The sequence below is a fragment of the Thermobia domestica genome, chromosome 13 (genome assembly GCF_964235325.1).
Source record: "Thermobia domestica chromosome 13, izTheDome1.hap1.1, whole genome shotgun sequence".
In the NCBI taxonomy this organism is placed as follows: Eukaryota; Metazoa; Arthropoda; class Insecta; order Zygentoma; family Lepismatidae; genus Thermobia; species Thermobia domestica.
In genome coordinates this window covers 94573080-94590811 of record NC_137466.1, presented here as the reverse complement: position 1 = coordinate 94590811, position 17732 = coordinate 94573080, and the positions used below count along the sequence as shown (strand labels likewise).

The 17732-nt window shown below is 37.9% G+C and overlaps 1 protein-coding gene across 1 annotated transcript in view; it reads left to right on the top strand.

Annotated features, from left to right (window-relative positions):
* LOC145669237 (uncharacterized) overlaps positions 1-17732 on the top strand; it is a 138951-nt gene that overhangs the window by 34376 nt on the left and 86843 nt on the right. Inside the window, exons 2-3 of the mRNA XM_081737561.1 lie at positions 15303-15425; positions 17427-17567. Coding sequence (XP_081593687.1) covers positions 15303-15425; positions 17427-17567 — 264 coding nt within the window. The remainder of the gene's footprint in view (positions 1-15302; positions 15426-17426; positions 17568-17732) is intronic.

Sequence of the window (17732 nt, the reverse complement as noted above, 5' to 3'; positions counted from 1 at the left end):
TTCATCCACCTGGGTCAAAGTGACTAGCATAAAAAAGGGTGTGAGGAACCCCCTGCTTGGGTGCCATGACAGTGAGAACGGCTTGCATTATTTTTTTATCTCTTCCAGGGGTGTAGCCACGGGGGGCTCCCAACGGGGCCAGCCTCCCAAATGACTTCCCCCCCCAAACGACAGCATTAATGTTTATATATAAATAATAATTTTCCTTTTCTCTTCATCAGATTTCCTTCAAACTTGGCCCATATATACAAGACCGAAAATAAATCGACACGTATTTTTTGTTTCTTTTGGGAAATAGGTTGAAGGGGGGCAAAGGGCCCCTTTTCAAAAAAGGGTCCCCTTGATTAAAAGGGCCACTTTAAAGAAACTAAACTCTGCCCATGCAAAGATGACTTCAAAGTAGAGAATACCGGTTTTGTCGTTTTTGCGAGAAAAGGGTTATAGGGCCAATGCCCAATTCGAAATGACAAAGGACCCCGCACAATCCTTACGGAAATCGGATTTTCGTGGAACTGCTTGAAACCGTGACATGTTGTAGATATGATGTTTCTGAGAAAAAGTCTCAATGGACACAACCACAAATCACTGACCGTTTGGCCACTACAGGGCCACTTTTTAAAAACAGCCGATGATAACGACATTCTGGATTTCGGTAAAAATGACTAAAACCGTGATATGCTGTAGATATTGTGATCCTGAGAATAGGTCTTAACGGATATAACCACAAATCACTGATCATTTGACCACTGCAGGGCCACGTTTTTAAAAGCAGCCGAATATCCTGATATTGTGGATTTCGATCAAAATGACTGAAAATGTCTCAATAAGCACAGCCAGCAATCACTGACCGTTTGGCCACTACAGGGCCACTTTTTTGAAAACAGCAGAAGGTAACGTTATTCTGGATTTCGGTGGAATTGCTTGAAACCTTGATATGTTGTAAATAGTGTGATATTGTGATCCAGAGAAAAGTTTCAACGTGCCCACCCACCAAACAATGACGGTTTGGCCACTACAGGGCCACTTAAAAAAAGAACAGAAGGTAACAGTATTCTGGATGTCGGTGGAATTGCTTGAAATCATGACATGTTGTAGATATTGTGATCCTGAGAAAAAATCTTAATGGACACAAACACCAATCAGTGACCATTTAGCAATTACGGGGCCACATTTTTTAAAACAGAAGAAGGTAAGGATACCTGGAATTCTGGTAGAATTGTATAAAATCATGAAAAGTTCTAAATTATCTCACAACCCGAAAAAGGGATGGAAGAGTAGCGGCCAATATTATTTAAGCATACTGGTAGATAACATTCAGATGCTCATTTTGCGAGACAAAGGAAAACTCTAGAATGTCCTACACATTTTTTCTTAGGATCACGACTTGCAACGTATCACAGTTTCATTCATTTACACTGAAATAAAAAATGTCATTATACTCGGCTGTTTTTTTTTTTTTTTTTTAAATCTGAGCCTGTAGTGGCCAAACGGTCATAATTCGATAGTTGTGTCCATTAAGACTTTTTCTCATGATGAGATCTTCAACATATCTTAGTCTTACTCAATCTTACTGAAATCTAGAATATCGTTGTACTCAGCTGTTTTCAAGTAGCCCTGTAGTGACCAAACGATTAGTGATTTGTGGTTGTGTCCATTGAGACTTTTTCTCAGGATGACAATATCTACAACATATCACGGTTTCTGTCATTTTGACCGAAATCCAGAACATCACTATCTTCGGCTCGGCTGCTTTCAAAAAAGTGTCCTCGTAGTGGTCAGACGGTCAGTAATTAGTGGTTGTGTCCATTAAAACCTTTTCTCAGAATCACAATATCTACAACATAACACAGTTTCAGTCATTTTCATCGAAATCTACAATATCACGATCTTCGGCTGCTTTCAAAAAAGTGGCCCTGAGTGGCCAAACGATCAATGATTGGTGGTTATGCCCATTAAGATTTTTCTCAGGATCACAATATCTACAACACATCACGGCTTTAGTCACTTTACCAAAATTCAGAATGTTGTTATATTCGGCTGTTTTCAAAAAAGTGGCCCTGTAGTGGCCAAATGGTCAGTGATTTGTGGTTGTGCCTATTGAGACGTTTTCTTAGGAACATAACATCTAGAACATATCACGGTTTCAAGCAATTCCACGGAAATCCAATTTCCTAAGGGTTGTGTCCTTTATCATTTCGAAGGGGGCCATTGCCCTCTACAGCTCTATTCTCGCAAAAACGACAAAACACGTATTTCCTATTTTTAAGTCATATTTCCATCGGCAGAGTTTCATTTCTTTAATGTGGCCCTTTTAACCAAGGAGGCCCTTTTTGAAAAGGGGCCCTTTGGCCTCCTTAACTTATTTTCCGAAAGAAAAAAAAGGTGTCTATTTTCGGTCTAGTATGTGCCAAGTTTGAAGAAAATCCGATGGCGAGAAAACCTTGTGAAGCTATCTCCTTTACACTCTCACTTTCTGGACTTGACGGGTTTTTGTCCCGAAGTCTTCAATTTACTGCGATTCATATTTGACAGTTTGAAGTCAAATGTTTTAACAAGGTACTTCAAATGCTACCATCAAACAACGGCACTAAACTAATTAGTAACGATATTATATATTTTTCATATGTAACTAGTGTTCTTTTTTTTTTAATTTTTTTTATCAGATGGAAATTTAGTGCAAAATAACGATTTTTTTCAGTTTTTCAGTTCGGATTTCATTCGCTCTTTTTAATGCTACTTGATGTGTAACAGGATATATAGCTGTTAATAAAATAATTATGTTTTTAGTGACGAATAATAAATAAATATTTTTGTCAGGAAATCTTAAAGAAATTAACTGCAATTCCAAAGATCAGTCTTATGTATAAAGGTAGCCAAGAATGTTCTGTCCCGTTTTGTGGAGGTATGTGATCCATTGGCCCTCACACCGTGTGTTGAATGCGAATGGAGATAAGCGAAGGTCAGTTGTTGGTGTGTGTATATCCAACGTACTAACTGGTTGTGACAGTTCAGTTATTCCGTGAACTTGCGTAAGGACAGAGTGAATATGGGACCTCCACAGAATCATAAGGGCGTGTATGCTGTACGAGTTCAAACTGGGGTCAAATGACGCTGCAATGAAGTAGAAGATATGCCAGGCCTTTTGTGAGGGTGTCGTGACTACGCGGATAGTGCAATGGTAGTTTAATAAGTTTAAGGACGGTGACGAAACACTCGAAGACGCATCATATGCCGGAAGACCAACACATGTACAAAATGAAGATCTGCAAGCAACAATTTAGGCTAACAGTGCCAGACGTGTGAGGAACTGGGACTACAATTCAATACGAGTGAAGAAATCATTCGGCAGCACCTCCATCAACTGTGGAAACACTACAAGTTGGGTCGATGGATCCCACATGATTAAACTCCGGGCCAGAAGGCAACGCGAACAGACACCTGTGTTTCTTTGTCGTCTCGTCTGAGGAAGGAGCCATTTCTGGACAGAGTGCTGACATGTGATGATGAGTGGGACCTGTACGAAGCTCTACGGTGCCGCCATCATTGGTTAGCATCCATGAACCAGTTCCAAAACAGTCGAAACCAGCACTGCACCAGAAGAAAGTTCTCTTGTGTGTTGGGTGGAGTGCTCGCTGCATCGTGCATCTTAAACTGCTACCAGTTGGTCAGAGCATCAATGCAACTGTGTACTGTCAGCAGTTGAGCCGTGTTCAAGGAAAACTCAAAGATATGGAGCCAGCAGTTTGAATCGCAAACGGGTCCTCCTGTTACAGGATAACGCTAAGCCCCACGTGGTAAGGATGGCCCGGTACACCATTCTACACCTTGAATGGGAAACACTATTGCATCGGCTATACTCCCCGGACATTGCACCGTATGATTATCACCTGTTCCATCCCTTGGAGAGTCACCTTAGAGGATGCCAGTTCAAATCCCTAGTACAGATACAAAATTCACTTGATATCTTCTTCGCTTCACGCTCCACGAAGTTCTACCGCGATGGAATCCATGGTCTCCCAGAACGTTGGCAGAAGATCGTCGATGCTGATGGGGGGGACTACCTTTAATCTTCCAGGTAGTCTTAGCCAGAGGTAATACATCGATGTTCGAAGGTGGTGGGTGAAAAAGCAATATAACTTTCTTGGTAACTTTTATAGATAGGTTGTGTGTCCAAGGGCTTAAATTGAAATAGTTATACACAAAGGTATAATGCTTGGTCCGGTTCAGTAGTTCTTGATGAAACATAATAAAAACTACCTGGAACATAATTTATGGAGAAAAAGCAATAATAATAATAATAATAATAATAATAATAATAATAATAATAATAATAATAATAATAAGCTAAATAACAGTGTTTTTACTTTTCCGGAAGGAAACAAAAATTTTCCGATTTTTCAGGTCTCAAAAAACACTAACTGCAACACATGCTTTTGTTTGTTTGTTTGTTTGTTTTATACATTGTAGCTGGCCCCTCTTCAAAAACGAAGGGCCCCTCCTACTTAAACCTGCTGGCTACACCCCTGATCTCTTCAAAAAAGTAACCGTACTTTTGCCTTCGAAAAATGTTAATCATATATACAGGTATTTTAAAAATAGCTTACACGGGAACCTGCGGCTGCTTTGTACGTCATGGCGGTCACTGGTGTCCTTATCAAAGAAAATGCCGTCGGGCGAACACCTTTACAAATAAATAACAATTAAATATATTTTAGTTCTTTCCAAGCAAGCTCAACAATGTACTAGGTAGAGAAGAAAGTAAAATTGATAGCGGTGGCGGCTCGTAAGTGAAAAATATGATGGTTTGCACTTGCCACATTTAACATAGTGTATAAATTATAAATACACTATATACCTATATATATTGGTAGAAGTACTCGGTTTAGCACGAGAAGAATAATGTTTATGTAAAATCTTTAAAAGTACAAAAAGGTGCGTGAAGTTGGCAGGACCACTAACAGCTCAAATTCTGAAACTCGGTGCAGAATTTGAGTAGAATTTGAGCTCCCAGAAAAACCAACTCCCAGAATTTGAGCTTTCAATTTAAAGGCTCTAAGTCCATGTGAAAGGTGGTCCTGCCAACTTCACGCTGCAGGACCACCGAAAGCTCAAATTCTCAAACTCCGTCCAGATATTCACTAGAATTTGAGCTTTCAAGAAAACCAACTCCCGGAATATGAACTTTCAATTTAAAGGGCCTAGGTCCACTTAAAAGCTGCAATTTTGAACACATCGTACCAGGATACCAACAGATCAAATCCTGAAACTTCGTGCAGATATTGAGAAGAATTTGAGCTCTCAGAAAAACAAACTCCCAAAATTTGAGCTTTCAATTTAAAGGTTCTAAGTCCATGTGAAAGGTGGTCCTGCCAACTTCACGCTGCAGGACCACCGAAAGCTCAAATTCTCAAACTCCGTCCAGATATTCAGTAGAATTTGAGCTTTAAAAAAAAACAACTACCGGAATTTGAGCTTTCAATTTAAAGGGTCTAAGTTCACTTAAAAGCTGTAATTTTGAACACATCGTACCAGGATATCAACAGCTCAAATCCTGAAACTTCGTGCAGCTATTGAGCTCTCAGAAAAACCAACTCCCGGAATTTTAGCCTTCAATTTAAAGGCTCTGGGCCTTATGCAGAGTCGTTTTGTAGTCTGATTAACACCATACTACGGGGTTGACTAACGGATGGTTACCAATATTGTATTCAGAGACTCTGATTAGGACGTAGTATTGGACGAAGTTAATCACATGTGACTAATTAATCTACAGCAGAGACTAATCTTTTACCAACGGTTTAGCGTGCGACACAACATTTCGTATTTCGTAATTCATGTATTTTCATTTTACAGACTACGAATGCGCTCATCTACTTTTCCGTAGTTGCCACATTTATTTTACTCACAGATGCATTGGGGTTCTATAAGTTAATCATACCCAAATCATCATTTTAGTTGTACTCAAAGTAGACTCTGAATACCAAAAAGTGCACCTTCCTTAGTTAAAAGTTAGTATGCTTACTAACTAGTCTGTGACTAACCTTCGATTAACGAATTCTCTCTGAATACCGCCCTCTAAGTCCATGTGAAAGGTGGTTCTGCCAACTTCACACTGCAGGACCACCGAAAGCTCAAATTCTCAAAATCCGTCCAGATAATCAGTAGAATTTGAGCTTTCAAAAAAACCAACTTCCCGAATTTGAGCTTTCAATTTAAATGGTCTAAGTCCACTTAAATGCTGCGATTTTGAACACATCGTATCAGGACACCAACAGCTCAAATTCTCAAACTCCGTCCAGATGCTCAGTAGATTTTGAGCTTTCAAAAAAAACAACTTCCGGAATTTGAGCTTTCAATTTAAATGGTCTAAGTCCACTTAAATGCTGCAATTTTGAACACATCGTATCAGGACACCAACAGCTCAAATTCTGAAACTTCGTGCATATATTGAGTAGAATTTGAGGTCGAAGAAAAACCAACTCTTGGAATTTGAGCTTTCAATTTAAAGGCTCTAAGTCCATGTGAAACGTGGTCCTGCCAACTTCATGCTGGAGGACCACCGAAAGCTCAAATTGTCGCCACCTTTCAAATGAACTTAGAGCCTATAAATTGAAAGCTCAAACTGGGAGTTGGATTTTTGAAAGCTCAAGCTCTACTGAAGATCTGGACGGAGTTAGAGAATTTGAGCTTTCGGTGGTCCTGCAGCGTGAAGTTTGCAGGACCACCTTTCACATAGACTTAGAGACTTTAAATTGAAAACTCAAATTCAGGGAGTTGTTTTTTCTTAGAGCTCAAATTTTACTGAATATCTACACGGAGTCTCAGAATTTAAGCTGTTGGTGTCCTGATACGATGTGTTCGAAATTACAGCTTTTAATTGCACTTAGACGTTTTAAATTGAAAGCTCAAACTCCGGGAGTTGTTTTTTTTTATTAAAACTCAAATTCTGGTGAATATCTGGACCGAGTTTGAGCTTTCGGTGGTCCTGCAGCGTGAATTTGGCACGGCTATCTTTCAAATGGACTTAGAGGCTTTAAATTGAAAGATCAGATTCTGGGAGTTGTTTTTTTTTTCTTAGAGCTCAAGTTCTACTCAATATCTGCACCGAGTTTTAGAAATTGAGCTGCTATTGTCCTGCTACGATGTGTTCAAAATTTCAGCTTTAAGGTGGACTTAGACCCTTTAAATTGAAAGCTCAAATTCCTAGATTTGGTTTTTTTGAAAGCTGAAATTCTGGTGACTATCTGGACCGAGTTCGAGCTTTCGGTGGTCCTGCAGTGTGAATTTAGCAGGACTATCTTTCAAATGGACTTAGAGCCTTTAAACTCAAAGACCAGATTCTGGGAGTTGGTTTTTCTGAGAGCTCAAGTCCTACTCAAATTCTGCACTCAGTTTCAGAATTTAAGCGGTTAGTGGTTAAAGTTTTAAGTGGACTAAGACCTTTTAAATTGAGAGCTCAAAGTCCGGTAGTTGGTTTTTTTCAAAGCTCAAATTCTACTGAATATCTGGACGAAGTTTGAGAATTTTAGCTTTCGGTGGTCTTGTAGCGTGAAGTTGGCAGGACCACCTTTCACCTGGACTTAGAGCCTTTAAATTGAAAGCTCAAATTCCAAGAGTTGTTTTTTTTTCGAAAGCTCAAATTCTACTGAGTATCTGGACGGAGTTTGAGAATTTGAGCTTTCGGTAGTCCTGCAGCGTGAAGTTGGCAGGACCACCTTTCACATGGACTTAGAGCCTTTAAATTAAAAGCTCAAATTCCAAGAGTTGTTTTTTTTGAAAGCTCAAATTCTACTGAGTATCTGGACAGAGTTTGAGAATTTGAGCTGTTGGTGTCCTGATACGATGTGTTCAAAATTGCAGCTTTAAAGTGGACTTAGACCCTTTAAATTGAAAACTCAAATTCCGGAAGTTGTTTTTTTTTTTTTGAAAGCTCAAATTCTACTGAATATCTGGACGGAGTTTGAGAATTTGAGCATTCGGTGGTCCTGCAGCGTGAAGTTGGCAGGACCACCTTCCACATGGACTTAGAGCCTTTAAATTGAAAGCTCAAATTCTGGGAGTTGGTTTTTCTGAGAGCTCAAATTCTACTCAAATTCTGCACCGAGTTTCAGAATTTGAGCTGTTAGTGGTCCTGCCAACTTCACGGACCTAGTACAAAATGCATAAAAATATATAACTCTGTATAACGCCTTTGGCATTGCTTTGTATTACAGTAGTGCAATCTGATATAAATTACATACATCAATATGAAAGTTAAGTTTTGAAATAATATAGCAAAGATAATAACATGTATTTTTGTATATAATTTCCAATGTTTGTAGAAACTTGCAAACTTAATTATTAACAGATACTCAGAAAGGTGTAAGTTTCGTCTAGGTGAAGGCACCGAAGGGGGGGGGGGGGAAGCGACGCGGAAATATTTGTCGCCTAAGGTCTCGAAATGTCTACGTCCTTGGGCACACAAGTACCTAAACGTTTAAAGTTTGTTAGCAGTCTACACAAGGAAATTATACAGAAATAAGTAAGTGGTAAGCAAGAGTAGATGTACAGTCAGAAACAATATTAAGTATAGGTTGGACCTATTGTTTCTTATACCTCCACCTTTACTTATTATTGTTTCCGACTGTACACGAAAGATCACAATACGGTACTTACCGTAAATTGATGCATGAAGATGCTTAAGCTGTTATTTGATGTTGCTGATTCAGGAGTTTCTTCACTACTCCATGGTCAAAGAGAGTTATAAATAAATAAATAAATAAATAAATAAACTCTTTTCATGTTAGTTTTACATACCTATCTTGACTCCCTTTGTCTCATTATTGTGAAACAACGCGCTATTTGAATCACTTGAAACGAAAAGAAGAGAATTTATACTCTCCAACTTTCTGCACTCATTTTCCTTCAGGGAAGACATTTTTATTGGTCCATCCTATTAGCATACAGAATTCCGATTTACTTTAATTTTCTGCATAGGTAGATACACTGGCGAAACTCTGGGGGGATGAGTCCCCTCCAATCTTGGAACTGAGGTGGACTGTCCCCCCAATAATTCGATTTGAAATGTGTTTTGGGGAAAAATAAGATTATTTGTGTCCGATTACCACAAAGGAAAGTGAGAAGAAATTTATGTCCTCTCAGAATAGCCTCAAATCTGCCCCTGCAGGTCTCCCAATGTTGAAGACAATTAGGGATGCGCACGAGACGAGTCGAGACAGGAATTTCCTGACAAAATTCGAGTAAAGACACGGCTCTTCCAATACAAAAATATACGTTTTTCGAGTCAAGACATCAATTTGACAGAACATTTTCAAGACGAGACAGCCACAAATCTGGTCTCGAGCGCATCCCTAAAGACAATTCTAGTTTTCTGATACTCCACAGCATTGTTTTTCAACTTCATAAGTATTTTAAACATCTTAAAAAATTGCTAACGGTCTTATCCGTCACTCCCCCCCCCCTATGTTGAATACAGATTTGCGTCGCTGGGTAGATAACCGAATGTTTTCCCTGGTAGGTGGCAATTTATCATTATTTCTTTCTCAAACTTATCAAACTTTTATAGCTCTGTTAGTAAAGTTGATCAAACGTTAAAAATTGTTGTTCATACCTGATCAAACGAAGATTAAACGATTGACATAAGAAAAAGTCGAATCGGAGGTGAAGGGGGGGCTGGCCCCCCATTTTGGAACCCTTATATCTTTGTTACTAAAGTTGATCAAACGTTGAAAATTGTTGATCAAACGTTGAAAATTGTTGATCAAACCTGATCAAACGATGATCAAACGATTGACATCAAAAAATTTCGAATCTGACGTGAAGGGGGGGCTAGCGTGTAGTTATCCCCCCCTACTAAATATCGCTTATATTTATGTTAGTAAAGCTGATCAAACATTAAAAGTTGTTGATCATACCTGACCAAACGATGATCAAACGATTGACATAAGAAAAAGTCGAATCGGAGGTGAAGGGGGGGCTGGCCCCCCATTTTGGAACCGTTATATCTCTGTTACTAAAGTTGATCAAACGTTGAAAATTGTTGATCAAACCTGATCAAACGATGATCAAACGATTGACATCAAAAAATTTCGAATCTGACGTGAAGGGGGGGCTAGCGTGTAGTTAGCCCCCCCTACTAAATATCGCTTATATTTATGTTAGTAAAGCTTATCAAACGTTAAAAATTGTTGATCATGCCTGATCAAACGATGATCAAACGATTGACATAAGAAAAAGTCAAATCGGAGGTGAAGGGGGGGCTGGCCCCCCATTTTGGAACCCTTATATCTCTGTTTCTAAGGTTGATCAAACGTTGAAAATTGTTGATCAAACCTGATCAAACGATGATCAAACGATTTACATCAAAAAATTTCGAATCTGACGTGAAGGGGGGGCTAGCGTGTAGTTAGCCCCCCCTACTAAATATCGCTTATATTTATGTTAGTAAAGCTGGTCAAACGTTAAAAATTGTTGATCATACCTGATCAAACGATGATCAAACGATTGACATAAGAAAAAGTCGAATCGGAGGTGAAGGGGGGCTGGCCCCCCATTTTGGAACCCTTATATCTCTGTTACTAAAGTTGATCAAACGTTGAAAATTGTTGATCAAACCTGATCAAACGATGATCAAACGATTGACATCAAAAAATTTCGAATCTGACGTGAAGGGGGGCTAGCGTGTAGTTAGCCCCCCCTACTAAATATCGCTTATATTTATGTTAGTAAAGCTGATCAAACGTTAAAAATTGTTGATCATGCCTGATCAAACGATGATCAAACGATTGACATAAGAAAAAGTCAAATCGGAGGTGAAGGGGGGCTGGCCCCCCATTTTGGAACCCTTATATCTCTGTTACTAAGGTTGATCAAACGTTGAAAATTGTTGATCAAACCTGATCAAACGATGATCAAACGATTTACATCAAAAAATTTCGAATCTGACGTGAAGGGGGGGCTAGCGTGTAGTTAGCCCCCCCTACTAAATATCGCTTATATTTATGTTAGTAAAGCTGATCAAACGTTAAAAATTGTTGATCATACCTGATCAAACGATGATCAAACGATTGACATAAGAAAAAGTCGAATCGGAGGTGAAGGGGGGGCTGGCCCCCCATTTTGGAACCCTTATATCTCTGTTACTAAAGTTGATCAAACGTTGAAAATTGTTGATCAAACCTGATCAAACGATGATCAAACGATTGACATCAAAAAATTTCGAATCTGACGTGAAGGGGGGGCTAGCGTGTAGTTAGCCCCCCCTACTAAATATCGCTTATATTTATGTTAGTAAAGCTGATCAAACGTTAAAAATTGTTGATCATGCCTGATCAAACGATGATCAAACGATTGACATAAGAAAAAGTCAAATCGGAGGTGAAGGGGGGCTGGCCCCCCATTTTGGAACCCTTATATCTCTGTTACTAAGGTTGATCAAACGTTGAAAATTGTTGATCAAACCTGATCAAACGATGATCAAACGATTGACATCAAAAAATTTCGAATCTGACGTGAAGGGGGGGCTAGCGTGTAGTTAGCCCCCCCTACTAAATATCGCTTATATTTATGTTAGTAAAGCTGATCAAACGTTAAAAATTGTTGATCATACCTGATCAAACGATGATCAAACGATTGACATAAGAAAAAGTCGAATCGGAGGTGAAGGGGGGGCTGGCCCCCCATTTTGGAACCCTTATATCTCTGTTACTAAAGTTGATCAAACGTTGAAAATTGTTGATCAAACCTGATCAAACGATTGACATCAAAAAATTTCGAATCTGACGTGAAGGGGGGGCTAGCGTGTAGTTAGCCCCCCCTACTAAATATCGCTTATATTTATGTTAGTAAAGCTGATCAAACGTTAAAAATTGTTGATCTAATCTGGTCAAACGATGATCAAACGATTGACATAAAAATAATTTTAAATTTAGCATGAGGGTGGGCTAACTGCACGCAGGTGTCTTAACGTCTTTTTTTTTCATTTCATCTTTCGACAATAAATTTACTGGCCATTAACTCGAATCACCAATCTTTTCTTTAGTAAAGAAAATTCCAAAGATAAGACATTTTTCAACGACTGGACTGATAAGACCAGATTTGCAACAATCACAAGTAAGATAAGAAGGCGTAACAATGTCATCCAATTGGGGCTGAAGGTGGAGAAGTTTTCTTATTTTAGTTTGGACTTCAGTTTGTGGAAGAAGGACAGACCGTTAACATGCCTAAAATTAAACCTAAGAAAACTTTTTTTGGGGGGGAAGGGGGGCATCAGTTTGTGTCTGAATTTGGAGCAGAAGTTTTTTCTATGAATGGAAATATTCTTTTCTGTAAATATTGCAAAGTGAGAGTGAGTGCAGAAATAACGGTTCCATGTCGAATAGCACGTTGGATGTGAAAGCAGCTTCCCGGGCTCGAAGAAAAAAGAAAAATAGCTTCTGTTAGGACAAAGTACTAGCAGAGGCGTGCGCAACGTGGGTGCCATGGGTGCCTTGGCACCCCCATTAGACAAACTTTTTTATGTAGAATTATTACAAACTGAGAAGAGATTACATGTAAATTATTAACGTCTGCATGTGTGCCATGCGTCGCCGACGCAGCATCGGATGCAATGACGCTATCTCTTCTTAGGGGAAAGGGAAGGGAGGAGGACGACATTCCATATGGTGGTACTTTAGATCTGGCACCCACATTCCCAATGTCCTACGCACGCTAGTGAGTACTAGTAGACATTCTAAGTCATCTTCGCTTTACAAAGATCTTTGCAGTGCCTTAGCTGAAGCAAATACCCCGTTGGCAAAGATAAGCAATGAAACTCCCAAAATGTTTTTGGAGCAATACACAAATCAGAAGATTCCTGACAAGTCGACCCTCCGAAAGGAGTATGTGCACCGCTTCACCCTTTCTTTCAACTGTATATTGTATACTACCAGAAGCTTGTATCTCTTGAATATTATGTTCATTAAACATGTAATTCTAAATACATTGGAGCTTATTTTTAAGTTTTTTTCCCCAGTTTTTAGGTCTTTTTTATATTTTTTAGGTCTTTTTATAGCTCCTTTTGGGGCAATTTTTAGGTCTTCAACTTCCGAGCCCTAGTCATAATATTTTATGATAAATAGGGTCTCTTCATTTGAGTCACAAGAAGTCGATAACCAACATCAGAGCCATCTGCTAACTCACGATCAATTTCACTGTCAGGTATTATTAACGACGATCATTACTGCTTAAGTCCAGATTCCATACGAAGGCACTGTTATTATAATGTTTCATACACTGTAAATGTGATTGACTGCAATAGAAATTACTTTCGAAGCATTTTAAATTAGTGTCACCGCGCCAGACAAATCTACATTCACTGAGTTCGCTCTTTAGAAAATGTAAATAACTGTGGTATCAAGTACTTACACTGTTCTTACAATATGAAAGAAAGAACATATGCAAAATCCAAGTGGCACACACTTGTGCCACACATCACAATAGACTGCTTGCAAATTTTGAGACCTTTCACGTATACCAAACAGAAATAAATTGACAAAGAAATCAGTAAGGTAAGAGGCACACATATGTGCCGTCGGTCTATTCCAATAAAACCGATCGGTATATATCGTCCCTCTCGAGACAAAAGGGCTTATCTCATTTCCTTAACTTTTCCAGGAGACAAGTTTAAACATTTTCTTGTTATTTATTCTATTGTCTTCTTTTAAAATGTAGTTTGATCTCCTTCGTTTCAGGTATATAACTTACGAGATCAAATTAAATTTTAAAAGAAGACGATAGAATAAGTCATGAAAAAAGGTTTAAACTTATCTCCTGGAAAAGTTAAGAAAATGAGATACACCCCTTTGTCTCGAGAGGGACGATATACTGTATGTGCCACTGGTATGCGGTGAAATACACGATGGCACACATTTGTGCCAGCAGAGCTATTCTTAAGCATTTTTTTTTTTTTTTTTTTTTTGGTAGTGTGGGAGCGAATGTGTTAAATTATTGCTGTGGGCTAGAGGCCAGCACGGACTCGGGCCTACGAAGCATAGATCACTTCGGGGTTGGGGCCAAGCTCGGGCCGTGAATTTTTAAATATACAACCATGTTTCTTGGGCCTTTTCGGGCCTAACTTTCCAAATATACTGTACAACGGTATTTATCGGACCATTCTTTCTAGAGAACTTTTAAAGTACATCTAAACTTGAGACTCCCACGCTAAAAATCTGATTATCTTGGTGCAATTCAGAGTAAAACTGTGTAGTGGGAAAAAAATTAAAAGTAACAGAAATAAACATGCTTAACTTATCTGTGAGTGAAAGTTTGAGCAGCCAGAGTGTGGATTCAATTCTTTTTTCTTCATGGCAATCGACAATGACTGCTTTGAGGACTATCTGAGTGAGTTTAGAATACATCCATTAGCATTGACATTTTGTTTTAAATATTTAAAGTATTCATTTCAAGTTGGGCACTTCATGAGAATTTATATAGATGAAATGAAATGAAATATTTAGTTTAAAGTCCAACTATTATGCACCTAGGTTAAGGGAGATTGAATTTATATAAATGACCATTTTCTTTAGATAATTCATATAGTTAGTAAGTGTAAATGATAACCTTTATTTCGTTATTTTCTGCGAATCATATAAGTTTTTAAATTACAAAATTAAACCTCTAATTGTTATAAAGAAAAATACAATTTTGCGTTAATTATTAAGTTTCTTTATTTCTGGAATATTTCGGGCTCATTTGATTATCACACAAGCTCTGGCCTAAAGGATAAAGTATATTTGAGACTCAGGTTGGGCCTCACATTATAAAGTCATGGAGCGGGCCGGGCCGGGTCCGGGCTTAAGAATTCCGGCCCGTGCAGATCTGTACTGTGGGCACAAATGGTACAGAGTTTAAAGAAAGACACACGGTGTACACGACGAGAGAGTCAAGGATGGAAATCTGTGGCGGAAGACGACCTTGATAAACGCGTGTATCATGTGGCTCGTGAAAGGGGTAGAATAAGTTTCTGAACTGTCTGATCTTGCGATGGCTGTTCTCCTCCGGTGGCTTAGTAGAGGTTGAAAAAATCGCCCTCGTATTTTCTCCTAGATATTTATTCAACCCATAACTTTTAATTGCTTTCAAGTTTGCGTATTATAATACGTTTTTGTATTATAAATTTGTGAGTAACGATAATACGCAAACTTGAAAACAATTAAGTCACAGGTTGAATAAACATCTAGGAGAAAATACGAGTTCGTTCTTTTAAGAGTAAGGTAAGGGCACTTGAAGATTGAGTTTTAATTTTTACATTGTAATATGTGTTTCAGATATTAATCCTCCGTGCGAAACCAAAGACGATTGCACAACACAAGGTGCAGAATGCTTAAATAAAGTGTGCGAGTGTCCAGATGGTTTGGTTATGAGTGGAAACATGGAACGTTGTCTCAAAGGTAAGAGTTTAGATTTTAACTATCGATATCAAAATATGCAAATTGTTGTGTTTCCTGGTAATATAATAGCAATAGATAATGGATTTTTTATTATTATTATTATTATTATTATTATTATTATTATTATTATTATTATTATTATTATTATTATTATTATTATTATTATTATTATTATTATTGCTGAATATAAATACGTAAAGAAACAAATATTGAACTGAAATTTCTTCATGGTCTATTTTTTCAGTGAGTTAATAGGTGTGGGTACAATTTAATTTTTATTATTTTATTGCAATCATTGCTTGACATCCAAACCTGGAGATTACAGAATTAAGGCATCTGTGTAAGTTAAGCTTCATTTGTGCAAACATATCAACATGATAACGAGGAAGTTACCTTTCTTGAGCAATCGTGGGCAATACGTTATTATTAGCATTTTAAGCATTCACTCATAAGGAATTTTTCAACCTTAAACTAGATTAATTTACGAAACAAAACGAGGGCGCCCATCAGAGGGGGGAAGATGGGGCGCTCACCCCCTATAGGAAATTGTACTTGGAATATAGAAAACCCAATAGAATTTTTACATTAGTTACAGCAAAACTTGAAAGTATATTTGAAATATTGCTTATACTTGCCCCCCTTGGAAACCACAACATGGGCGCCCTTGCGTAGAATTTGAATGATATTTTGGACTAGACAAACTCTTCTAATGGAAACTGATATACAGGGTATTCCGTTCAAATTTTGCATAATTTCAATCGTAGAAAAGGAAGTATGAATGATGGGAAAATGAAAATTTAAGAAAATTCAAGAAGCACTCATGAGCACTATTGGTAGCACGGACAATATCTATACTCTTTCCAGCCTTAGAAAAAAGTAGATGTAAACAAACCCACCTGACTACCAGTGGGTCGATGACCAGTGATTGGTTGTTGGACTCACTGCACTAGTATCCTACCGCAATATAATCTCTACTAAAATGATAATTTCAAATAAAGATATCTGAATTTATCCTGCATTTTGTGATAATAAACGCAATATATATAATATTTAACAACAGATGTAGCTTTATTTCAACCTCACGCGTATTTGGACATACAGTATTTACTGCGCATGCGTATGCGTTCGCGCGCCTACCCCACTCATTTAAAATTATAGCAGAATGCAGTTTCGTGGCGACGATATGTGACAATAATCCATTTTCGTCTCGTGTTATAAAACACAAAAGAGGACACAGGAACAGCGGTAAGCTCGTTTATATAAGGATTTAAGAAAATACATATTTCCAATATAGTGTCAAAGCGTTAATTATTTACCAACCAACTGTAGCCTTAACACTGTGGAAATTATGCGATGACAGTAAGTTAGCAGACGATCTTGCTGTTCACGTCTCTCGCTGCCGAAGCACGTGTGAGCCGCGGAGTAATACATTTCGCTTTGTTTATGTCTACTTTGTTCTAAGGCTGGAAAGAGTTTAGTCGGTATTCAACTTCTTGCTATGTTCAATCGTGTCACAGATTTGGTTTGAAACTCTGAAATATTAATTGATTTAGCATCAGATGCAACTCAGTATATTCATCTGAAATTTCGTTTCATTGATATCACATATTTTGTTCCTGCATACCATTACTGGCCGGAACAGTCGCCATTTTTATTTATGCGTCCGTGGTGCAGCATAGTGAGCAAATGGACTACTTCAAGTCAAGTAAATAAAACTTGAAGACCTGGCCCTTCATATGGTGGTACAGTTATTTCACAATTCGTCATACTTTGTTTAAATTACACGGAACACCCTGCATTTTCTTGAGACGAGACGTCTTTTTGGTGTCTCATTTTAGAGACGAGACAGCCCTCAATCCTTATGCAATGCGCATCCTTACTTACAGCGACTTTATTATTATTATTATTATTATTATTATTATTATTATTATTATTATTATTATTATTATTATTATTATTATTATTATTATTATTATTATTAAGTAATTTGAACATTTTCAGTGGCTGAAAATTATGGTGACGAATGTGAAGAACATATACAGTGTTCATCCAGATTATATGTTGGAGGGGAGTGTATCTCAGGAGTTTGCAAATGTAATAACGACTACCACTACTTCATGGGACAATGTTGGAAAACAGCAAGTAAGAGTGATTTTTTTAATAAAACAATAATTCTCTGCAGTACGAAATGATCTAAGTGTGTTACAGGTTCAAGTTTAAAAACATTACTTTAATGGGCAAAACAAAATTATGTAAATTTAAATGTAATATATTCTTTTAGAGCATCTCCATTTTATTCATTTCTGT